Source organism: Limanda limanda, chromosome 11 (assembly GCF_963576545.1).
Source record: "Limanda limanda chromosome 11, fLimLim1.1, whole genome shotgun sequence".
In the NCBI taxonomy this organism is placed as follows: Eukaryota; Metazoa; Chordata; class Actinopteri; order Pleuronectiformes; family Pleuronectidae; genus Limanda; species Limanda limanda.
This window is the reverse complement of record NC_083646.1, coordinates 26,735,035-26,761,556: the sequence shown is the minus strand read 5'-3', so window position 1 is coordinate 26,761,556 and position 26,522 is coordinate 26,735,035. Positions and strand designations below refer to the sequence as shown.

General features: G+C 42.5%; 1 protein-coding gene across 1 annotated transcript; it reads right to left on the bottom strand.

Annotated features, from left to right (window-relative positions):
- Positions 1-184: 184 nt before the first annotated feature.
- Positions 185-19,463, bottom strand: mms22l (MMS22-like, DNA repair protein). The gene is made up of 25 exons (XM_061081903.1): positions 19,291-19,463; positions 18,905-19,030; positions 18,650-18,702; positions 17,974-18,061; positions 17,677-17,854; positions 17,281-17,374; positions 17,018-17,148; positions 15,859-15,972; positions 15,580-15,756; positions 14,422-14,484; positions 14,187-14,306; positions 13,088-13,323; positions 10,783-10,999; positions 10,402-10,691; positions 6,957-7,138; positions 6,476-6,626; positions 5,151-5,290; positions 4,377-4,519; positions 3,872-4,028; positions 3,576-3,721; positions 3,196-3,407; positions 2,780-2,946; positions 1,635-1,731; positions 687-854; positions 185-514 (listed from the first exon to the last, which is right to left on the bottom strand). The coding sequence occupies exons 1-25, from the start codon at positions 19,461-19,463 to the stop codon at positions 439-441; spliced, it is 3,699 nt and encodes a 1,232-aa protein (XP_060937886.1). The 3' UTR covers positions 185-438.
- Positions 19,464-26,522: the final 7,059 nt, after the last annotated feature.

Here is a 26,522-nt window from a genome sequence, read left to right as displayed (position 1 = left end):
CCCACGAATGTCATCAAATCTGTAATTCACAGTGCCAAGCGAGCAGAAACAGATCCAGCACTTTACGGCACAAGCATAAACAGCCTCTCGCTTCAATGCTCACGTTGCTAACTCCTCTAACTATACGACGGGATATAAAAAAGGTATATCGACAGTTGTGAGCACATTGATATATATTGTCACATTTTATTCAGTTAATAACAGAGCTGCAAGTTCTTTACAATACATACATATATACAAGCTGGTGATGTAAGATACAGGAGCTGTCAAAGTCCACTTGGTCCACAACTCATGAAACATTGTAAATGTATCACATGTGCTGTTTTACTTCATCAGTAGTTTGAGTTGTAATTATCACAGTAATGAGATGCTCTTACATGTTGTAAGATACTCTGCTCAGTAACCTTCTTGGAGCTGGTGCCAGGTCTTGGACTTTTTTCAGGCAACTTCCAAACTGCTCATTTCAACCTGCCCACTCTCCCCAAGGAGCGACAGCAACTTCCTGTACGCAGTCCTGTTACACAGAGAGTCATGTTAGCGGATAAATCCAATACAGCACACAGCTATATAATGATTCTAATTCAGTACAGAGCAGCGGTACACTGTCTAGACAAGTTATAAATAGTTTCAGGCGATGAATCCTGTCCACATGGCCTCCAGGATATATGATTCATGCAGTGGCTCACCTCAAGGCGATGTTCTTTCCCAGGCCTCTCTTGTGCTCGGTGTTTCTCAGACTGAGAGAAAGGTTGGGAATGAGAGCTTGGACCACAGAGGGATCTAAAACAGCCACTGTCTCCAGGGTGCTGTACACCTGCCGGTCATAGACTCCCTCATTCTCCTCCACAAATGACCTGGCAGTATCGGGATGACACAGACAGTCAAGCCATGGAGTACAGAACAGGTTGGAATGTGCAAAACACTTGCAAGGGAGCATTTCTGCCCTGCAAGCACACAGAACAGTGTCCACGAGTGAAAGGCACACTCATGAGTGAGCGTTTCTGCTCCACATGCACTAGTGCAGTCCCGCAAACGAGGCTGAGATGAGCAGCAAGTCGCTCTTCCTTACAGTCCACACCGCCTGACGACTTTGAGAGGTGGGGACAGTGGCTGCTGTTCCCCTCCTTTGATCGGTCACTTTGAACACTGCAGTCCCCAGCCTCTCTCCTATCTTCTAACCCCTTCTTGGTGGCAGAATCATTAAAAATATGTCGGGGGAAATGTTGGAGTTGGAGAATAAAAGAGGAACCTTAAGCCAGACACGTTTATAATGACCTTAAGACAAGTAAATCGTCTGTAACATACACTTTTTGTGTCGACAGCAGTGGTTTATATGACTCCCAAATTTAACAATTAGTAGAGAAAAATGAAGGGTAATGGGGTTAGAAGATCAGAGATGGGCAGGGGACGTCCCCGCCTCCAGAACTTTAACATTCAACTTAATGAGCGAGCAATTGTCGGGCGGTGTTGAGCGGTTGCAAGTGCAAAAGGGCGAGTTTGCTGTCCTCTCAGGAACCACAGCTGTGCAGACTTTGAGACTAAATAAACACCTTATTGTTGCTTCCTTTGAGCAACACATACAAGTATAGATATTTATTGCAGCCCACTATGTTCTCTGTATTATTGTAATTTACCGTAAGACAGTGATGATCTGGTCACATGGTCCCTCGGTAGATGCTGCAGCACATCGCTCCACCACAAGCTGTAAAGCGTCTGTGCTTATCTTCCTCACTGCACAGAAACAACACACACTGATGTCATTAAAAAGCCCTTCACTGATCACTATTCACACTGAATGTTGTTTACGGTGTCATTTATGCCTTAAATTAGCACTTGTCAAAATGTTTTAGGCATTGACATCAGGGTTTTCAACATTTCACTGATAAACACAATCACATGTAAGTGAAGTAAATTCACAAGTAAAAAAATGATTTTTGAAGATTTTCAAAATATTTGATCTTAGAAACTTGAGTCATCACCACATCACAGAAAACTTCAGGTTATTCCCTCTACCGAAGAGGTTATGTGTTAATCAGCATTTGCTTATTAGCATAACTACGCAAAAACTACTGAATGGACGACCACCAAACCTGGTGGAAGGATGTGGTATTGGGGAGGGAAGAACAATCTTGCCCAATGTTTTCCAACATTTTGTTTAATTCTCAGAGAATAATGTGTGAATGTTGATGAAAGATTCAGAAGCATTTAGGGGGTTGGTATCGATGAGTGTTTACATTTTGGTGCGGATCCAAATGAGGAAACTGTTGGGCCTTGAGGAGGTTTGAGCTCTACTGAGTGACATCCTAGTGTTTTCATTGCTCTCTGTTTGTTGAACTGTTGGCAGGGTGGTGTAAGAGCCAAGGAAGAACTTTTTTGAGCAGATTCAATAAAGGGGGTGGAACATGTGAGACAGGGTGTTTTTCAAAATGTTTGTGACTTTCTCAAGAATTAATGGATTTATTTTCATGAAAAATTAGCATTTGAAGAGTTTAATGTCTATGAACATGTGAGCATTTTTCAGAATAATAGGCATTTATGTGTCAAATGTATCTAATCACATCATATGTATATGCATTTATGCAACATGCGGTTCAAACAGTGTGTGTGACAGAGCCAAGGGGAAAGAGAGGATGGGGGGGGCTTCTCTAAATGCCAGATGCCCACTCCTGAGTGGTCCCTGGTGGCGTGTGCAGGATCCCTATTATTTGTTTCTGCCACTGGGAAACAAGTACAGTTATTCTATGTTTTCAGATTGTTTGTGTGTGTACACATCTCTTACCCTGCGGTTCGTTGACCAGCATCACACAGCGCAGCAGAGAGGGGAGGGGCAACGTGAGGAGGGCGGGGTCTGAGTCTCTATTTCGTCTCAGAAGCTCTAACAGAAACATCAGGGCAGACGCAAGACGAGGTGGAGGAGCGTAACCTTTGAACTGCAGGAAGCTCTCACTGTAGAACCAGAGACACTTTTCAGAGTTTCAAGTTGTGAAGATGATTTGCATAGTTTAAAAATATATTTATATAAAAACATTGTGAAGGGCAAGAAACCACATCGACAAGAATGTTAATGCAGGTGATGATAAGATAATCTTCTATTTCCATCACTCTTATACATACATTGATTTGCTGGACTGGAGACGTATTGAATATGCAACCTGGAAATTACAGGGAAATCACATTCCAGTTCTAGAGACCTACCAGAGCACCTCCAGGATGATCTTCCTCAGCACTGGCCCCCGGGAGATTGAATTGGCCTCGCAGGAACTCAGAAGCACCGGGTGGTTGGCAATGATGCCTATGGAAGGTGAGGCAGGAAGGAAATGATCCAGATATCTGCGGGTAACAGAACGGAGCTGCTGCTTCAGGTAGGCACCCTGCGACTGAGACACACTGGAGGCCACAGACAAACCCTGCAGGGGAATAAATTAAAAATGTCCGAATGGAAACCTCTGAGCATATTACAGACGGATGAGAGATGAAAGGGTTGGGATAAGGGTATCAGTTGTCTTTCATGACACCGGATGCCTTTAGGCGTGCTGTGTGTTTGTGTTTTGCTGTAAAAAATGTTTTTCCCTGACCTGTAGATACATCGGCAGGCTGTCCCTGAGAGCTTTATCCTGCTGGGTGAGGTTGTGGGGAAGCAGCAGCCCATCCACGATACGGAACAGCAGCTGCTGGGCTTTTGATGTGGCCAGCAGGGGGCTCCAATGCTTCACTATGCAGCCTGAATCACAAAGATCAGAGACAATAATGGTGAGATATTCACAACTGTAATAAGTCCCCCTGCCTGAGAAGGGGATTACACTGTAAAATCCAAGACACAAAGAACCTCCACAAAATGTGTGTGTGTGAGGTGTGTGAGCGGTACACTTACCAACAGCCCAGTAGGCCAGCTGCAGTCCCTCTTGGTTCTTGCTGACCAGAGAAGGTTTAATGTGTTTCAGGATGTCTCCCATGTAGTCCAAGGCTCTAGTCACCATGGCTGAACGCTCAGGCAGAGTCTGCAGTCCGCTGTACACACAGCCCACAGCCTGACATCACGACAAAGCAGATAAGAAGGACATTCAAAGAAACATTTGCATGTGTATTGTGGGTCCCAAATAAGAGACCAGATGAGACAATGCTATGCAAATCAATACAACACATACAGTACACATTTATTTTTACTTAGATATGCTGTGGACAGTGTGTCTTATACAAAATAAGGAAAGTGCTACATCTCAGGGACATACAAGCATTGCCTGTCAGTTATGCTGCAGCTGACAATGTCTCCCACAGCAAGACTATTTCTTGTCACTATAAATATACAAAGACAAAGGATGACTTGTGCTCATATCACAAAAATATCAGTGTATTTGTCAGCTGGGAGCAAGAGTTACCTTGACAAACATCTCCAGGGCTGGATTGGACTCCAGTCTGGTGGCTGTGGGCTGGAGTTCAGCTCTCTGCAGAAGACTGTCCACTTCAGGAAGCCTCAGCACGAGCCGTGTCAGTTCACACAACTGCTCCTCCACAGCGCGGCCTGGGAAAACGTGGGCACAAACACTCATGATGAAATGACAATGTATTTTATATGTCTTTTGAAATATTATCATTTTGGGATAAATTGGAGAATATGTTTGAGTTTTTCAGGATTTCCTGAGGTTCAGGATAAGGCTTGATTAATTAATATCACCTACTCTCCTGTTTATAGGGTGAGGGTTATCGAACTCATAAATGGAGAAGGGCCTAATTTAGCAGGAGCTTTGTCCCCTCTGCCAGAGCAGCACAAACTACACAGTCTCAGAGAATGTGACAAGGGTTTATGGTTTGTTTCATGTGTTGTACTGCCCTACTTGTGGGTTGCCTGGGTTGAAATGTGTCCGCTCGTGTTAATCTGTGCTAAACTGGCTGTGAAAACTAATTTCCCCTGGGAGACAATAAAGTGTAAAATAAAAAAAAAAGGCTGAAAGTCTAAAGTCAATTACCCATAATGAAAAAACTTGGGTAAACATATTTCACTAACATCCACTGACATTACCCATCTTCCCTCAAAAAGTATAAAATACAACTTGTGATATTATGTTAATCAATGATTGGTGCTATATGTGTACACTGGGTTGTTATTTATCACATTGGAGGATGAAGATTTATCATCCATTTGGTACCATTACCTGTTCTGCTGTCAGACCCATCTGGGTTCTTGTGAAGGTGCTGCTGTAGAACACATCTGAACCAGGCCCTCACCGACAGGCTTTGTGCCGAACCCGACACACCGGCACCAGAGTCACCGCTTAGTGATGACACCAGCTCACTGGAAAAGACAGAGACGGAAATCATTGAGCATAAGCGGTGTGAACTGATGATTAACATATAAAGAAATATCATGCTTTCAGTAGGTGAGAGGAAACCGATGGATGAACAAGGACGCAGGTGAAGGATGTGGGATAATGCCTCAACATGCTGAGGTCATTTTCTGAGTTCTAGCAGAATTTCACATTGTTTTATTAAGAAATACATGAACACTTGAATACACATGTCTGTGAAACACATAAAATCCTCTTTCCATCACTTTTCTTCTGTCTTACACTTTTTAATGATGAGTCTAGAAGGAAACAAGGTGGTGAAAATTTCTATCTCAGGTGTTGTACCACTTAATTAAATTTTCACATAAATTTAATAAATCCCACATTGGTAACAGCTCAAACTTTAGGGAAGGACAAGATGTGCAAACAGCTTCCTTGTTCTGCCTTTATATTCAGACGCAGCACCTTAATATCACGTGGCCCTGTCTGAGCGGGACCTCTGAGGTTGAGATCGTCACAGTGTTTGGTACCCTTGAGTCAAATTTTGAAGATCCATTCCCTATTTTTAATCAGTTTGGAGGCATAGGTGCAATTTTTTCATTAAAATCTATTTTCACAACACCAAGGATGCTCACTGACTTATTTATTAATTGTATTCTTCCCAGAAGCTCTGTGCATTATGATGAAGCGTGATAGCTGACAGATACACGGTAGCACATCATATCATTTGAAGCTGTTTTCAGACACGAATTCTGTAAAATGTCTGTAAAAATGTGTCTGGACCAAGTTGGCCTTTAACATATGGAACATTTATGTTAGGTCTCAAATCTCTCTCTGTCAGCGTCTTCGTGTTTGGCACCTTTTTTTTCATCCTGAGATATTTGTATTCTTCCAGTTTTGCGTGTGTTTCGTATTAGACACTTCATCAACAATCCTATTTGTTCACTGTGAATATTTAGGGTTCTTCTGCTCAATAGTCACAATGACACGATTTGGACATTTTCCCGACATTTTAAGGGGGCGTGCTGGAAAAGGAAAATCTCACATACAGCTACTCTGGAAAGTATCAGGAAAACTTGAGGGCAAATCTGAAAGCATCTGGACTTACCTGAGGTTTTTCCACAGTGATGAGGTAAAGGTTCATTGTGATTGAGGTAAGGTCAAATGCGGCAAACACGAGAGGGTAACTGTACCTGTTTTGGAGCAGATGGGGAAGGTAGCGAGTCACTAGAAGTGGGTGAACCATGTCGTCCCAGCCAAAGCATTGCATGATGGACTGGACTGGGTTGGGCTGAAGATCTTGGGGGGCAGAGCTGGGCAAATCAAATGCAAGCAGGGTGAATCCTGTTGGAGATTCATTTTGTGTGAATTAATAGAAAGTCGATGGGTTCATGATGAAGGTGCAGTGTGCAGAGCATGTGTCCTGACTTTTTTCCTAGAAACCTTTGATTTTTTCTGAATCTTTAAATCCCAATAATCATCTTATCCTCCTAACTACTAACGACCTTCTCTCTGACAAACTGCTTTTCAAATTCTATGTGTTAATGTAAAATGGCGGAAGTATCATCCATCAAATTATTGTCCAAAACTCTTTCTGCTCTCCTCCACCTGGTTCTCTCAGCCTTCTCTTCCCTCTTCTCGGTGTCTCTTTTACTCCCAGTGGGCGTCACTGACCTGCAGCAGTATCTGCCAGCTGTGCTGGAGGGGTCTGTGAGAGGCGTAGGCTGCGCAGGAAGGGGAAGAAGTGCAACCAGAGAGCTGATGCTACAGCTAGGTGGCGCTCTTTCTCCACACTGGTGGTAGGGGGAGCCCAGGCGAAGGTGGGTGCTGGCTGGACACTGCGCTCGTGGACCCGTCTGGAAGGAGACACGGAGAGACGCACACGCACACAAAGAAAGCAGATAAACAAATCTAACCCATGCAAAATCCAAACACAGTGCTCCCTCTTGTGTACAAGACTCACGCCCCCCCCAAACTCCACCCTCTATTCTCTCAAATCCTTTTGCTCTCCCGTTTCCTTCTTTCACCACTTCTTCATGTGTTTTCCCTCTCTTCTCTCCTGGGGGATTACTGGTGCGGCGGTGCGCTGCAGTGTGGAGCAAAGCTGGATGGAAGTAGAGGTGGGGAAGGAGAGGAGGATATTATAGCCATAGAGTGGAGCCTAATGCTGATCCCCTGTACACAGACTATACTTTGGCTCTTCTGGCTCATCCCTGGCCCTGGCCCCAGCCGCTACAGCAGCCCCACAGTGGCTGGCATTAGCCCAGATAAGCAGCTGAAGGAGCTGTAATCTCATTTAGACTGGAGATGATCCTCCTGTCCTCCTCAGTCGCCCAGACGGGGGTGTGGGGATACAGGGTTTGCGGTGTGCTGGGAAGGAGGAAAGGACAGAGGAACTAGCAAAACCCCCCCTTTCAATCCCATCCTCAACCACGCACTCTCTTATCCTGCTGTGGTACATACACACACACACCTTCACACGGTGCCTTCCCTTCCAGCAAGGTTGCATCTTATCCAGAGAGAGCTGAGACAATCGATTAGAGTCTGAATTCATTAGCCTCGTTACTACTGCGGAATGGGCCTTTCACACCCATCAACCCTTATTGTACAAGACATCGTCAGAGACCCCACTTAATCCTCCTCACTGCGGCTTCTTACAGCGTGTACACACAAACGCAGACACACAACACCAACACACCAGTAGGGCTCCCGTTTAACCCTTCCCCCAACTGCATCGAACACGCAGACACACAGTGTCCCAATAATGAAAGACAGACAGGGACGCACCAAAAACACACACACAATTTGAACTTGAACTGCCCACGTTCTCGTTAAAATGATCCATGCGTCAGTATGGCAATGAGTAGGTGTAATTGTTGCTAAATTGTTCATAACACACCAAACAGTAGGAACTCTAGTCTTTGACAATAAAGGCTCCACATCTGGCAAAATTTCTTAATGCTCACCAAAGGAAAACACTAAACAGGGAGGCTTGTGTTTTATCCAATCAAAGACATGGGGATTAATTGTTTTTTGTGAAAACCGATCCAACAGGGTGTTCCAATGTCAGAGCCCCTCAGAAAACAGCACCACCCACACCCTCCCACAGCAGAGGGTCATGGGAAGGAATCAAACTGAGGAATTATGCCTGGCACTGGTCTCTCGCCTCAGCTCCATGGTAATGGCTATCAAGAATGATTGTTTGGACCCTCCACTGTCTCGGCCAGAGCTAGAATAATTCTCTTAATGTGTGCAGATTCCACACAGCTCTTAATAGACATAATGATGCTTAGGTTAAATTTGCCAGGCTACATAATTACCCATTAATTGTGTCACAGAAAAGGAATTAATCACAAAGACATACCGAGAATCACCAGGCCAAAGAATTATATTTAATTCGGTGGGACGGATTGGAAAGGGAGAGCACGGTATTTTTCTTTATTTGGTTAAATGGGTCAGTGCGGTCCAGGCCTTAACACAGAGCGCCTGTGGGAGTTCTCTTCTTCTCTCCCTCTCCTTGGCCATTAATGTGCAAATGTGTGCCCTCCAACCCCAAGATCTGAGATGGGAAGTTTGGGAATTAGCAGAGCTATCCAGATACAGTGTTAATACCGCTTCTGTTAATGGAGAAATAAGAGAGGTGTACACTTGGGTTAGTGTTTCACTTTTGGTTTGTGGGCAGGTCTGTGGGTTTGTATGTGCAGGCAAGAGAGGGTGGAATGTAAATGCTAGAGAATTAAAGCAATCATATACCAACATGAAACAGGGAGAGGGGCTTGGTAACACTGACTCTACAATGTCCTTAGTCTAGTGTGTTAGCACCATTTGTAAATAGTGCAAGATTTAAGCTGTGGCGGCAGTAATACACTCATTGCTTACTAACACTCCACATATATATACATATATATATATATACATACTGTATATGTAGGGGCATTAAAAACATGTGCAGAAAAGCCAGGAATATGTACTCAGTAGGCTGGGTATCAAAAATGTGTGAATAATGGCTCTACAATGTGAAATGTGTTGCTCTTAGTGATGTGACACTCTATAACTCACTCCAGAATTATGGAGCACAATTTTCATGTACCTTTACTATTTAAGTTAACTGTCTCTGCTCTCATCAGTGTTGCATCCAGCAGCAGCACCAGGAACTTTGTCTTGCTGCCTATCCAAATCAAGCCCATGATTCACCCTGGTGTCTCGGAGCACTACTGGTGTAGCAGCTCCCCTTTGTTTAAGTGCTTTAGTGTGTTTTCCTTATTGTAATGTTTTTGTGTTACATTTATGGATTTAGAGAATGTTTCCCTTAATGTGCGTGCTTTTGTCCTTAGTTTACACTGCACCACTTGCCATGATTATAGTTCATTGGAGAGCAAAGGCTTATTGCTAAATCCAAGGCAAGCATGCAAGGTGACACTCAGCTCTTTAATATTAGACTCAGATGAGTCTACAGTGCACCAAAAGATCACACACCATTTCTCACTTCATAAGCTTACAGTCTCACCTGACTTTTTTTTACCATCACCTCTTTTCCCATCTCTACCTCCACACATACACAGACACGGTGTCAGCTGCAGCTAACTGACCCTCTGCTGGGGTCGTTCATGTAACCAACACCTGTGTCCTACAGCTGAACCTGTCATGACGCCCTGCTGACCACAGTTTCTCAATAGGCCCGCAGCATTATACTGCCGTCCTGAGGACCACAGGAGGGTCCATGCAGGGTCTCTTGGGCCTGTAACTCTACTCAGGGCTCCAGCAGCACCTGGTGAGGGTGACCTGGAGGCCAGTAGGCCTCCTGAGACAAGCAGAGGCCTCAACTCAACGTAAGGTCTTTACGGACACTCATTTTAGCTGACAGCACAATCCACCTTTTGTCAGTATGAGAGGCCAGTCTGGACTGGGTTGAGTTGAGTAGAAGAAATCGTTCTCGTCTGCTGTGGCCACTTATCAGATTCTTATGGAAGCTTAGCTCGGCCTCGGCCAGAAAACATTTGTCGGAATGTGTCTACCATCTGTGAGGAAATGGAGTTTAGTGAGAGGAAAAATAATTGAGAAAATGAGGAAAGGTATGAGATACCTGGTAGCTGATGCATATTTATGCCAGCTGTCTCACCTGAGCTGGGCGAGGACAATCTGCAGAAAGCCCAAGGCAGAATTCAGCTCTGTCTGGCGGCAAGCGGGCAGCAACCAATCAAACCCTTCGTTAAGCAGCTTCTCCTCTGATAGGCTGAGACTGGTGCTCGTCTCAAACACCTCGGACACGCCATCCAGATAGGACCCAAGTGGCCCCCAGAGGGCAAGTCGGCGGGAGACCTCTGTGGTCTTATTGTAGAACTCTTTGGCTGTCTCATTAAAGGAGGAAGCTAGCCAACTAGCCTGGGCACCAACATCCAGACCCCTCTCCTTGAACACAGATCATATAATGTAGATTAAAAAACCTTCAAACTTTGCAGTTCAACAACTAAGTTATATATTTTCTGATTATCAAACCTACCTGGAACAACAACAGCAGTGATAGCTGTCCTCGCCAGACAAGGGTACGGTGTCCAGGGGGGCAGCTGGCTGGAAGGAAGCCGAGCAACTCACAGGCTCTGCTGGCCACGTCCTCCAGCTCTATCTGTCGGGCAACCACCAGAAACAACAAGAGGAAGTTCATGAGGCCGGCCTCTGACAACTCCTGCATTTTCTTTGAGGAGAACTTGGAGTAAATCCTGGAAATATAGAGAAGAATGGAGGGGAGAACAAACAAAAGTTGTTAAAACAGGGTCGGCTAATTCTATTCCCCCGACCAACTAGTCAGAGGTGATTTGTTCTACTGAAACCCCTGACTTTAAATACTGACTCACAGAACTGTCTACCCCCACCATGCATTACCTGCCTCCATCACCCTCTGAGCTCCAGGGGAGAGGCAGGGCTGGGCTGTGTGTGTGTGTGTGTGTGTGTGTATTGGTGTGTTTGGGAGAGAAAGGAAAAGCAAGAGATGGAGGAAGAATAGAGAACCACCCAGCACGCTGTTAGATCCTGCAGGCACTGTGGAGAAATGTCTTTAAAGATCATGTTAAATGTCAGAGACACTCAGACACACAGCAGTAGGCGCTTGGTCCCTCTCTCTACAGCCAAACCAATTTACTGCAACACCAGAGAGAGATCAATAAAACCACACACACACATTGAGCTTCCTCGCTGGCAGGAAAACACACAAGGCTGGAGCCACCCCTTCTCCATCCCACCTCCCAAACACAGAAACAGCCCACACAGGTGAGTACAGCTGCTGCTTGGGTCAAAACACAAACAGTGAGCATCCAGATACAAGCTCGGGGTAAGAAGTATGAATGATATAAAAGCTTGGAGCAAAACCAGGGAGGAATTGAGAAAGACCAGGTTAACACCAAAATCAGACATGTTACACCCACAGAGGACTACAAAATGAGAAGATGGCCAAGCATGCAGTCAGAGTGTGAGGGGAGGGAGATTTAAATAGATGAATGAGTAATATGTAACAGGCATATAAGCAGCATACTGGGAGGCAGCAGAGGGGGGGGGGGGGGGGGTTTCTGTGTTCCCCCAACCTGCATGTCTGTTTGTTTATTCTGGACAGCTTTCTTTCCGGAGGCGAGCAGATGCTCCTAACTCCCTGCGTTGGAGATCAACATGCTCAAAGTCGATCCCATTAATGCGGTTGTCGCGGGTGTCCCACAGAGCCAGGCCAGGAGTGGGAACGGTGCCTGAAACGCTGTAGTGATACAGTCAGCAAACCTCACGCCTTCAGGGGGGAGGCGGCGGCAGCGGTTATAGTTTTTGGTGAATAGTGGAGGGGGGCTTTTTGGATCCGTCCCAGCCCATTCTGGCTTATGCCAGCCTGCTTTCCACCCCACCAAAGCTCCCCTCTCTATCCGTGTTGGAAACCAACACAGCTTCGTTAAGGCGAATTAACCGCCACGCTCGTTAGCTAATTAGCCCTCGTGTCTGCAGTGCTACTGAGCACATTCCAGACAGAGGGAAGTCATTAGGCGGATTTATCTATGGCTGCTGCTCTTTGGCGCCCAGCCGGCCTGGGATATAGGATGATCCAGCACTCGATTCTGATGTACATATCAACCTGTGATCTTTCATCGCTCTTTTCCTTACTTTACACTCACTCTTACTCCATCCAACACACTCTGAAACCATGTCACTACTCTAGGGAGCAGGTGCACAGTGTGTGTGTGTGCATCAGTAGGAGGCTCCTTGGCTCCGGTCTGTAATGAAGAGCAGGTGGTTGGCTCCTGAGACACCTGCTCCACTGGGGGGCCTGAGTAAATATCAAAGACGTACTGGGAGACTGTGGTGCACCTGGCACCCACACAAACAAGACTGAGAAGCATGATAGTGTGCAAACACACACCCACAAAGACACACACACAGACACACACACAATTAAATTGATTATTTTCCTGGAGACTCACTCTAACCTTAACCATAGTAAATACTTGCCTAACCCTTACCCTAACCTAACATTTAATATTTAATAATTTATGTTATGAGGACTTGCTTTTGTCCCCATAATGTGACTGTAAAAACAGATTAAGGTCCCCACAACATGAAGCACAACACACACACTCGAAAGATAAAGGGTATAATTTATCCTAAGAAGTCTAGCATTGATTAGTAACCCTTTCTCACAGCATCCACTGCAGGTTGTCTCTTCAAAACCCTGTATGTGTATGGTGGTGAGTTGTCTGGCTGGTTATTTTTCATGGTGGAAGCGAGTGCAGACAAGCACGAACTACAAAGACTCCCAGACTTCTCTCCATCCTTACCTCCCTTTGATCTGTCTCTGTGGGACTCCGCCAGCCCTGTCCTGGGCAAGGCACAGGGCCAACATTCGAAGGAAGATGTGGAAGGAGTTGGCTGAGCGGTAGAGCTGGGTGTGTCCCGGAGAATGGAGGGGAGAGGGGGAGGAGCAGCTGCGGGCCTGCTCCAGCAGAGCCAGGGGCGTCTTGCACAGAGTGCCCAGGCCAGACATCCCCAGCCAGGGCACAGTGAATGAAGCGCTCTGAAGTAGAGGGAAATAATATGATATACAGGCCATGGTATTAACTTAAAGTAAAATCTCCTGCTCAATTGCATGAGCATACTTTATAGTGACATGAAAAATAATTATTTAGTGTGTGAATGAAATAATTAATAAAAAATCCACAAACATGATGCAACTCATAATACAAATGTGAAAGATCAGAGTTGAGAAATAACCTGTGACCTGTGACAAAGAAAGTAAGGATATACCATCATTACAAAATTTGGAGCCCATGTTCTATGTAGCTTAATATGAACTAATATATCAAATTTGTACAACTTTGTTCCCGATATTATTCCATCACATGCTCACAACATTTATGCTTATTATTGTTTATTTTTATTATCAGTTCTATTTCTACTATTGCCTTTTTACAATTATTCATATTTTTAAATATATATATACACACTATTATGTTAACTACGTATATACCGTTTGTTTTTATAGTCGTGGCACAGTGACAATTAAACCATCTGTATGTGCATTAATTTTATATTCAATACTTACTCACAGTAGCCATATGGAGACTACATTGATGACAACTGTTTCTTTTCTATCTGCTGGTTTTAATCTAGTTTTTATTTATTATTTATTCTGCCAATCATGGCTTCTTTTCATGTTTACATAAGTGTGAGCAACAGCATCTCCATCACCAGGCTTCCCATGTAACACCCACTTTCGTAGTCTTGTTCTGTTCCTATGTTGTGTGTCATGTTGATATGTTTCATTGAACTATTTTTTAACTTTGGGCCATGAGAAACAACATTTTGTTCAGCTGTATATGAGGATAAACAGCAATAAAAGTGGACTTGAACTTAATTCCTCAAAAGGCATAACCTTACCAGATTCTTGCTGTAATAGTCCCAAAGTGTGGAGACGGCACTGGTGCTTGGTTCCCACAGGAGACAGACACTGAGACAACAGTGGACATGCATCCTAACCTGCTCCTCTGCAAGGCCTCCCTGTTGGTACAAGCACAGACATACACATGATGATTAATATAATAAAAAACTTCAAATGAAGTATAAAAAAGGACAACAAATCTGAAAAGGTAGTTTAACTGAAGGCAGTGCTGACCTTGGGATTACAAGTTAACTTGAGCAGTTCTTCCACAAAAGCCCAGTTATCACCCAGATGTTTCTGTGGGAGACAATAAAATTGGATATTTAAAAACATTAAACTTAAATCAATAATTGTTTCTCTAAATCTCTGAATAAATAAGAAATGTGAGCTATTGTTTCTAGTTTTGGTACCTTTTGTTATTTGTTATTAAAGTGTCTTTGACTGATTTTACACCTGAAGAAGCGGCTCTGTCGAGTTGTAAAATGTCTTGAAACATACAACTCTGAACATGAGGATAATTTATTCTATTTTGTCTCAGACAACCTGGAGTAACTAGATGAAGTAAACATTAGGGACGGGAATCGGCAGGGACCTCCCGATACGATACTATCACAATACTTAGGTGGCGATATGATATGTATTGCGATTCTGTGTGTATTGCGATTCTGTAAGTATTGCGATTCGATATTACGATTTCCTGGGATTTCTTTTGGTTATTTTTTTTTTTAAATACTGGACCATGGAAAAATGTTGAATCATACCTTCAAATACAACAGTCAAATTTTACAAGTTTTATTTCAAATATTAACATATTAATGACTGCCGGGCAGCCAATAGAGAAAATAAATAAAAATGTGCCCTATTATTGTATAGCCCCTGTCAACTGCACACAAACTGACAGATTAAGAAACTTAGGCTACTTTTAAACAATAAATAAAAGGTAAATTAAATAGAATGAATAAAAGTTTACTTAAAATATAAACTTTGAAATAAACAAAAAGTAGGCTATTGTTGTTTGCATGTAGGCGATGCAATGCTAGTGCTTGGGTATGTTTAGATTTTTGTGCAAAAACAAGAGCTGGTCAACATGCTCTGGGGTGATGTTGCCCCCCCCCCATATATCCCCCCCCCCCCCTATAAACCAATATATATGTTTTAAAAAAAAAATCGTCATTCACAAGAATCGCGATTTGTAACTGAATCGATTTCCCCCCCCCATCCCTAGTAAACATGTGTAATTACATTATGGTTCAAACTGAATTTTAAGGGGGTTTACGGGTTGAAATCATTCAATACTCTTCAGTAGTAACCTTCTGATAAACTCTTATATTAACCCCTAGGGCTTATGTAGTGTAAAATCTGCAGATAAAAATATAGTTATACACGTCTTACCTCATGCTGGATGGTCCCGTTCCGACTGTACTGGCCTAACATTGCTAAATGAGTGACCAGCCACCATGTGAATCCCAGAGGGTCTTTGCAGTGAGTGGGGAGCCCCCTGAACTGTTCTGTTGCAGGCTTCCCTGACACCAGAGGCCTCAGCAACAAGTTCATGTAGCTCCAAAAAGACTAGAAGGATAACAGGAAATACACGTTGGTTCATTTAGAATGGACAATGCAATACAATTCAAATTTATATTGTGACTTTGAACATGCATGCATTTCCATTACCTGTGTGTGCAACACTCTCTTCCTGTATTCCAGCAGATGCATGAGTAGCACCCACAGTTCTTTGGTGCAGGAGCAAAGGTAGTGATGACTGCACAGCGCCTCTGTAGGCCTTACCTAGAAATCAGAAGGATCCTTTTCAATGTATGTAACTTTGGTCGCTATAGGTCTCTCGATCAAAACAATCAACAGACCTAGTGTGATGACATTGTGAAGCAGCGTGGGATCATGGGAGTTGTTTTCTTACTATTGCCAATGAACATCTACCTGACGCGACTCAAAGCAAACGGCAATGAATAATTGCGATCCATTACAAGCGATTAATACAAACGCATGACTTGCTTAATGGCTAACTAGTTAGCAGGGTATTTTTCTTTCCTCATACGTAATTTGCCCCAGGAGTTATACCAGAGACAAGCAAAGCCACAGGTAAAGCAAATATGACGCAATTAAAAAGGTGACCGAAATAAAATGTCATATTGAATACAATTTTGGATTTCTCTGGGTTCGAATATTGTTAGTCAAAAAAATAATTCAATAAAATATATAACAAAGGTTGTATTTATTTTCTTCACTAAAATTCTATTTTGTCCTGCCAGTTTCCTATTGAGCCAAATTTGTGTGACACTTCTAATAATAACACGAGATAACTCATTTAGTATTTTTTGTGTGCTGGCTCGCACTATTGTGAAACCAAGTACTAGCGCTATGGTCCATAATGTTTTTACTGTCCACGACGACAGTCAGACCTCGTAGTTTCAGCTGCAGTTGAGGCTTGTAATGCAGTTCTTTCTCTTACATGAGAGCTTATCTTTCCCTCTTTATTCTGTGGACCTGTCACTGGGAATGTGTTGCCCATAAGAGAGTTTGTACGTGTGCAAATACACCTAAGTTAAAGGAATAGATTTAATAATTATTTTGGAAACGCTGACATTGGTCTAGTTGTTTTAAGACATTTCAATGAAGATTTGTTACATATTATATCTTTAACACAGTAGGTTCCCAACAGCAGCTCCAAATATTTCTGGTATATTATGTTTTCTTTATGCAGTTCCCATCACTGATTAGTGACTATATACTGTAATGACATCAGTATCAGTTATAGTTACAGCTACAAATAAGCCAGAAATTCCACATATAAATCTCAACAGTAGCCGCCCACCTTGTTGTATTTGCCTATGGCCAGACCAGTGAGGTCACACAGCAGACTGCACAGGTGTTCTTCAAACAGACTGGAATCAGTCAGGTTCTCTCCTGTCAGGTTCACAAACTGGTGGGCATACACAACCTGGCCTGAGGAAACAAACAGTTAAAACTGCAAAAAGCTTCCATGACGATGACTAACTATTCTACACCTAAACCACATCATTTAGAGATTGCTGTCTGTGTATTCTGATGCAGGATGCAGGGACCAGACATATATACCTTGCATCTTGTAACCAAGCATGTGAAGGATCTCCAGGATAGACCAGTGGATGTCGAGATGAAGGTGTAGCAAATGCCACGAGGGAGGAAAAATCTGTGGAGGAATGCAGAGAATTAAGTTCAATGTAAAAGGAAAAATAATCAGGGATGTGGTAATAAAAAACAAACTCATGTCATTTGAGCCATTCCTCAAAATCGGTTACTACATTATTTCCCTTGCTCAGTAAAGCCTTTGCCATTTGCACTTTTGTTGTACCGGCACTTCTATGTCCTTTATAGTATAACCTGATGTAGCAAATGCTTTACATATACTTGCCTAATTAAATGCTTTGTAAGTGCAGGCACTAGAGTTAGATCTTTGCAGGGTAATCTACTTTAGGTGTAACTTAGTTATACCTTTCCAGGGTTCTGTATAGTGAAGGCACTCTGAACATTGGCAGGCAGGTCTTTGAGACGTCCTATGAGGAGCGTGATGCCAAACAGCTCCTCCAGAAGAGCAGAGGGGAGCTGGGCTTCCAGTTGCTCGTACGGGTGGGATGGACACGCATCCATGGAGCTGATAGGTTCCACATATCTGAGCAGATACAAACAGAGATGCACGTAAAATTAAAAGAGCAGCTGAACACAAGATATTATAACAGGTATTTAGTTAAAACATTTCCAACAGCTCTGGCATTAAATAAAAAGAGTTACCTGTGCACAAAGACTTTGACAAACTGGAGAAATGAAACACACTGTTGTCTGAGGTCTCCTGCTTCATAGTGGAGGTTGCCTGCTTGACCTAAAACACATGACAATGTTGAGGGCTTTAGTCATAATTTGTATGTGACGCGAAATCAATGAAGTAAGTTAGCTCAAGAAAAGCACAGTATTAGTCAGTCAGTTGTCCATATAGACATACAACGCATACAAGGTGGAAAACACACACTTTTAAATACTGAATATTATTCGGTGATACAATTTCATTTCATACTGTATTTGAACCTGCTCTGACCTGCCAGTCCCGAGTGGTGGGCCTAACACATGGAGTGCCCCTTGGCTAGTCAGACTTCTTCTCTAAAAAACTGTTGCACAGATCAACTGCCAATCAATTTAAAGTGGTTAAACCCACATTTCAGTCATCGTGATGTCTGATGGTAATATTCACTTTCAGCACCTGATACTTGAAACCTGTATGCAGCACTACAGACATTACTTGAGCCAATACACATTGGTTCTCTAACATAACTAAGTCTCCTAACAGACATAAAATGTATGTTAATGTGGGCCAACAATGGCTAACTATGAATAGAATGTTCACATTATAAATCATGGCCTGATTATAGATTGAGCCTGAAATCACAAATACTCTTTATATATGCAAGCTTACCAAAGTCATGTGAGCTGGACTGTACCAAGGTCTCCAACCTGTAAACCTTTTGTCTGAAATGGAGCAAAGAGCAAACAGGACAACTGAAATGAGCATGAATGAACCATACTTAACACATTTAAACACAAATTAGATCACTCAGCACATGGCTGCCTCCATAAAGGACCTGCCAATCAGGATGCTGAAAGCAACATTAATTCACTTTCCAACTTTGTGATTTTAAAGACAAACTGGACTCTATTTGTTGCATCTTACCTGAACAGACCAAAGAGAACCTTTGTAGATTCTACCAGTGCAGTCTCCGTTACCCAGGGGAAGCCAAAAATCTCCACCGTGTCTGTCTCATACTCTGCAGGGGCAGGGTCGAGATGCAACAGCAGCCTATAGAGAGGAGGCGCTCACATCAGTTAACACTTAATTTACAGTATTTTCTTCTTCGCTGCCACCAAATAACAAAAGGTGCACAGCAGAATTTAATTATTAGTATTGAAAACTGATGTGTGAATAGAAAAAAACAAAGCAGTCTGTTTCCAGCAAAACCATTCAGCTACTTAAGGTCCTGAGTCTTTTAAGTTACTCAGATAAATGATTATCTAACAGATTTTGTGTGTGTGATTTTGATGAATTGACAGTGACTGTACCGCTTCAGTGAACCTCTAGCAGCAAATCCCTCTGTGGAGAGAGCTCCAGTAGGGTCGTCCTTTGTTTCAGAGCAGCAGAAGCATGGTGGCTGAGAGGGAGTCAGCTCACATAGGCTGTCTGCTGCAAAGGGGGACACTGGTGGGGTGAGGGATTGACTGAAGTCGTCCGCCATGTGGTCAGAGCAGATTCAACATCACCTATAATGACAAAAGAACACCGTGCTGAGATATTACAAGATTTTTCCACAAAAAAGAAGTGACTCTTGCTGACGATGTGCATCTCTTTATGGCCACAGTTTACCATCTTCAGATGATGCTCCATGTCACAAGGCCTCAAACTGGTTTCATGAACATAGCATTGAGTTCATTGAACCTCAGTGACCCCCCCAGACACTATCACTATCTGAATACAACAGAACACAAGTGGAATGTATCTCCAACAGGAGATTGTCAGCATGAATGTCCCTGCAGAGACTATGTCATGCAGTTGTGTTCAAGCATTCAGCAGAATCTAAACGTTTTGTGGAATCACTTCCAACTGAGGAAGATTTAAGAGCAAAGAGAGGAACTACCCAGTATTACTGTGGCGTTTTGGGTGTCTGGTAAGTTTATATTGAAAGAAAAAATTTACCCATTGAATACCCCAGTGCATATCACATAATACAAGATATATAACAACATATTACACAAAATCACAAGTCAAAAAATCACCACTGTGATTACTCAGCTGACGGTGTATGGGTCACTATATGTTTTCACTTCTGGAGAGGTACGTCTCTTTGCTAAAAACCTGCATATCAGTCAACATGGATAGTTATCTGGTTAAACGTCACATTATTATGTCATATAAGTTTAAAGATTGATCATAGCTACTGAATGAGGGTTGTGGTTATAAACGTATCTTCATGAGCAGAGAATGACAAACGGCAATATTTTACAGATCTGAGCTTGATATTATATGTGTAATACCGCCACACTGTTGGATTTTGTTTACATTGTACATATTTGTACAGCTCCTTATATGTTTACTTACTTATTTCACTATTCTCTTTTTGCTGCTGTAAATTTCCCCACAGTGAGACACATAGCGGAGTATTTGATCAGTTATGTGCATTACCTCCTCACTGCACCTGTACGATACATAAACAATACATCGATATTCGTTGAAAGTCATTTTGCGACAATTGTGGTTGTATGTGATATTGTTTGATTGCGCAGCCACACTCAAAACCAGTCTACAACACCAGCGATCTTAAACCACAATCTGAGATAATATAACTGAACTGGCGAGAATTAAGTGTAGTTTATCTACAGCTTGTAGGACTTGGCAGTAATTACACCGTATCTCTTCACCTGTGGTGGTTGAGTATGTACATGATGGCTCTGTTGTTAGAACTCTTCACTAATAAACGTACTCCTCGTTAGTAAAGTCAAACTGTTCTATTTAAACTCAACACCGCATCGACTGCAGAAACACAAACGTTACTACTACATTGACGAACCTTGTCGTGGCGTCTTGTGAGATGCGGCTTTCTGTTCCCTAACTGTGTACATGAGCAGGAAGAAAGCACACAGCTATCATGGCGCCATTGTTTAGGTTTTTGCTCTCTCCCGCGCGTTGACGTCGCGCATGCGCAAACTTGCAGCGTGTCCTGTGAGTGGTGGGAAGTTTCGGAGAGGGCGTGGTCACGTTGTGCTGACCGACTCAGAACAAGATTAGTCACTGCTGCGAACTTCCTCCGTCGCGTTGGGAGTCGCTATGGTTTTGGTGTTAAACTTTGTTGTTTCGTCTTTATCTCTCCATGTATGAAAGTGTCTTATACTTAATTTGCTCCACACTGTTACCCCCCTCATGTGAACTAAAGTATGGGAACCCATTTATATTGTAAATCATTATAATGACAAGTCTAACTCAAAAATAATGACTTAATATCTCTAAATAATGACTTAATATCACAAATTACCAATTTAGTATTTCAAAATACCAATTTAATATTTCAAACAACTAATTAGTATCTAAGTACAGTCTCATAATTTCACTTTGCCATCTCATATCTTCCACTTCTTCACTCTTATGAATTACTAGCTCATGAACATGACATTATCTCATAATCATGGTTTACAATCTCATATTTCGATTTGCTATCTCATAATTAATACTTTTTAATCTCATAATTTCGATTTAGCGTTCAATTGTTTTTCCTCCACAGGTTAAAACTAATTTTAAAGACCAAAAACAACCCATATTTAGTTTATTTTCACCAAAAGTAAGAGAAAGTAGAAACACTGGTGAGGAGACCAGGGCATTATGTGTGAATTATATTATCACACACCTCCCAGGCTATAACACTTCCACACGGAGCACCTGTCCCATGTCCTCGGCTCCAGACACTTGTCCCCTCGGTGTCTCTGCAGGGTGTTTCCGCACAAACACAAAGTGACGCAGCGGTTTAAGCAGAGTTTAATCCACGTTCACCCTGATTTCCATATGCAGATCTGTCTCTCCCAACAGTCCCTCTCGCCATCACAGCATTTCTTGCATTCTAATGCATTCTCTCATCTTTACAAAATCCCCCTCTTCCGCCACACACCGTGGATGTGCTCGTTTTTGAGACGTACACGTCGTTATTTCTGCACGTCCAGTGTGGAGATGCACCGATAGAAGCGGAGGGCATTTTTTTTTTTAGCAAGCCCTCATTTGCACGTTTTATCACCGGGAGTCGGTGGAGATGATAAAAATGGACGCATCGGAGGTTTTCACTCTTTACAATGCACCGACTTCCTGCTCTGCTCTCAACAGGAGGCTACTCGTCTGGGAGGAAGCTCTGTTGTCTGGATGAGAGAGGTAAGTGCTCTTTTTTCCTGTTCCTACGCTACAACAAACCCAGTCTATCCTGTCCAGGCACTGTATGATGGGAGTGGGATTTGAACCTGTTCACCCCCCTCCCCTCTCCCTCACATGTAGTCTCGTTTTAAAGTCTTGATGCTCTGGAGCAGGTTGGATTTCCATGTCTGTGGAAGAAACATATTTTAAGACCCAGGAATAGACTTTGATGACTGTAAACTAGATTCAGACCATCACCTTATTATCCCCATGAAGCATGTTAGAAGATGTCCTGCTTATGCTGTGACTTGATCATGTTAATAACCAGCTTGTGCATGTTTTAGGCTCCCTGATAAACTTGGACTGTTTGTAAAGGAGAACATGTTGTAACCATCACTTACAGACATGTACAGAAAACACACACACACACACACACACACACACACACACACACACACACACACACAAACGCACGCACACGCACGCACACACACACACACACACACACACACACATACACACACACACACACACACACACACACACACACACACACACACACACACACACACACACACACACACACACACACACACACACACACACACACACACAGGTGTCTCCCATGTCTCCCATGTCTGCTTGACTAGCAGGTTGTTATTTGGTGAGCTATGCAGAAAATAGTCATTTTTCTCATTAAAGATTAAAAAGAATGCCAGTCAACCAGCATGCACAAAACCAGGGCCTGGTGTTACCACTTCTAATATTATTATGTTTATGTTATGTCTGTGTTTCCTGTGGAGCCATGAAACAGACAAACGTGTACCACACAAGTGAAACATATAAACAATATTTCAACAAATAACACTGTCTAATAGAGAATTAAATAGTTTAAAAACAAATATATATTTTTAAACTTTAACCCATCTGTATTGTGTACTTGTTTTTGTTAACTCTCATAAACACTGACCTTGTAAACCTCATGGAAACCAAGCCTGGTCCTAATGAGGCTAAACTCAATTTCGAGGGTCCTTAAGTTTATGGGTCAGATATGAGCTGTCGTTATGTTAAGGTTGGGGTTAGGCATGCATTGGTTATAGTAAAGGTTTGGGATAAAGTTTGGGCTTGGCTGTACACAATGAATGGAAGTGAATGGAGTGTCATAACAAGGATAGCTGTGCAAAATAAGTGTGTACGTGTCTTTACAACATCAGTGCAAACATCAAAGGAGCTTGTGTCTATAACTTACCTGGAAACCCTGTAACTCAACACACTAGGCACCAATCTTTCAGCTAGAGACCTACAGCTGAGCTGTCTTTGTTTGAAAAGCTACCCCATCTTGGCAGGTAGAGGTTTCTTTACCTCCAGAGTGCTCAAAGAAACACAGTTGTTTTCTATTTGTGATTGACTGACCTGCCCTTGTATGTGTGAAAAAACAAGTAGGTCCAGAATAACTGAAAACATCTGTGTCCTTGTGTCAAGACGTATAGAGACTTTTACTGGCTATTGTACTGTGGCAATTTCTTTAGCCTCTAACCCCAGACCCAGAACAATGCTGGTGGTAAATATCTACAGAATAGCCGCTCATATTGGATTCTTGTCTTGCTCAAGGACACTTACGTCTAGCATATATCTCAGTCATGTATAGCAACCTGGCTATTCCAAACATAGGAGATATTGGCTAAAAGAACAGCCACTAAAAAATCAGTTAAACAAAAATCAGTGGATGGTCAATAATAGAAAAAAATCTCAAAGGAAAAATGTGACACTTTGTTTTTAACTTAGCTGAGAATAAAGGCTGGAAACACAGGCGAACAGCGAGTCTAGCTCTGTCTAAAGGTTTTAAAGTTCGTGCACCAGCACATCTTTGCTCTGTTTTTAGCAGCTTTCTGAGAAAATGGTTCCAAGCATTAATATACAGCATTTCTGAGCAATATCAAGAACTTGTTCACACTGTTTGGTTGTGTTATGGATGGATTTATTTATTTTTTTTAAATATTGGGACACGATTATCGTTTTTACTGTGTCTATTGCTTTGCCCAAGACCAATTTCATACTCTGGTGAGAATACAAATTTCTCTTCTGTTTATTGTTAAAAGGTACCCTTACCCATATATATGACCCTCAAGCTCTTCCAAAATGCCCATTGAGCAGTGATACAATTATATTTTACTTTTGTTACGACACATACAATGGTCACAGTGTTTAAGTTTGACCTGTAAGTTTGCCTGCTGTAATAATGTGGACATTCTCCTACAACTGGTAGTTTGACCTCTGGAAATCCTGTACGATACAATTGCACCATTAGCTCCCCTGCTTTAAGGAGTGTAGTCAGAGGCCTATAATGACTTTGCATAATGAGTTACATTCTCCTTTTTCATTGGGTCTGCTTTCTAAAAGATCTCAGTATTGTACAGGGGAAAGTGCTAGTCCCTTTTATCTCTAGAAAAAAAAAACCTTGTGGCTACAGTTTGATCAATTAAACTCTTGAAAGGACCCCCCCTTCTTTTCATTCCTCTGCCTGAGAGGAATATAAAGTTATCAGTCTTCCCAAGCGATATGAGGACAGAAATAAGTAGTTTGTCTATAAAAATGTCCAGGTACTTTATCAGCATCCCAGAAGGCCCTGAGGCCCTGACACTGTTCAATGTAGCTCTCCTATACTCCGGTCTCATGTGCTCCCTCCTTCTCCCTCCCTCTCTCCCATGTCTACCTTGTCTCTGCCTGAGGCCTGCTTTCTCTCTGGCTGCATGTGGTGTACGCCGCCAGCCCTGCACCTTAGCGGGATCGACTAGGGCTCGAGCCCCAAGTGAGGTTATTGATTTCAATCAGTGGCTTGGGAGATTGAAGCTGAATGATGCTTTAGACTTTAAACAGTGGTCAGCTGCACTGTTTGTTGTTTGGGGGGAGGGGGGGAGAGGGGTGTCGCCGCAGGAGATGGCACTTTGCTTTTGACGAGATGTCAAATAAAAAAACAAACAGCATTATATATTTAGAGAGAGAGATCTTAATCTTCTAGTTTGTTTGTGGGTTTATTTCAGGATTAAATCGGCCCAAGTGGATCCAAAACGCACAAAGACTGCAGACAACAGATGTTGCATATACTGTTAGTGATCAGACTGCAACTAATAATAATTTTCTTTATAGATTAATCTCTTATTTCTAGAATAAATGAAGTCATTATTTATAACATATAACATAGTAAAGTAAAAAGAGTAAAAGTGAAAGATAAGCCGGTGGCGGTGTGGCCAAGGTGGTAGAGTGGGCGCTCTCCAACAAGAAGGTTGCCGGTCCAATCCCCACTCTTCCCCATCTGCCAAGTGTCCTTGGCAAGATACTGAACCCCTAAATGGCCCCTCATAAATGTTGAGTGTACTAAAAATGTAAGTTGCTTTGGACAGAAGCGTCAGCTAAATGACATGTAATGTCAAACTTTGACCATTAGAACCAAGAAAATTAGTAACGATTCATATTTGTGAAGCTGAAATAAAAAAATATCGATAATTTTCGCTTATTTGAATTGCAGCGAACAACAGAATATTTGGAATAATTTCCGGTTAGACTAATCACTATTAGACTGAGAGTAACAGCTCTTACCATTTTGTTTATAGACACTAAACACATGGGGAAACAGGTTGTTGTACACCTTATGTAACTGCTCCATTACATTTAATATACACCAGTGTATATCAAAAAACAAGCTGACTGACACATACACAACAATAAAGGTTGGTTGCATAATGTGGGGAAAGGAGTGGGAGTTTAAGCAATTAATATTATTTAATGTTTCATTCCTCCTGTAGCACTCTGAGTGTTTTTTCTTGTTTAGTAAATACTGAGAAGAATGAGGTGACAACTTCTTGTTCCATCATCGTTCACAGGAAAGTGCCGGCATATAGACAGACTGATAAAGTTCCTGTTTTGCTTAAAGAGGGAAGTTAGTTCACACAATGAGAGCACTGCCGTTCTCATGCTCTCAGAAGCATTTGCATCAAGGCCAGGAGATTAAACGTGTGGGTTGGGAACCGGAGAGATTGCGCTGTCTCGCTCAAGGCCCCCGGTGCCAGAGTTCTAGCTTTCATCGCACTGGGTGAAAGATTTCTCCTGGACGCTTCACTCTCTGTGGCTACAGGTGGGTGGCTCACATGCTGTAGGTGGCAGCCACTGTGGATTTCGTGCAAAAGTAGAGAGGAGGTGGCTGGAGAGAAAATTGTTTCAAAATTGCCAATGTTCAATACTGAGATGCTAAGTCCCTCGCTCATTTGGTGTGCTAGGTTTATAGTAGTTAAAACCGTAGGTGTTGCTGTTTTTTCTTCTAATATATATATTTATGATATCAGTTTTTAGACTTCATTATAGAGAACCAATGGAGAGGGAGGATATCCGATAGGATACTAATGCTTACGTA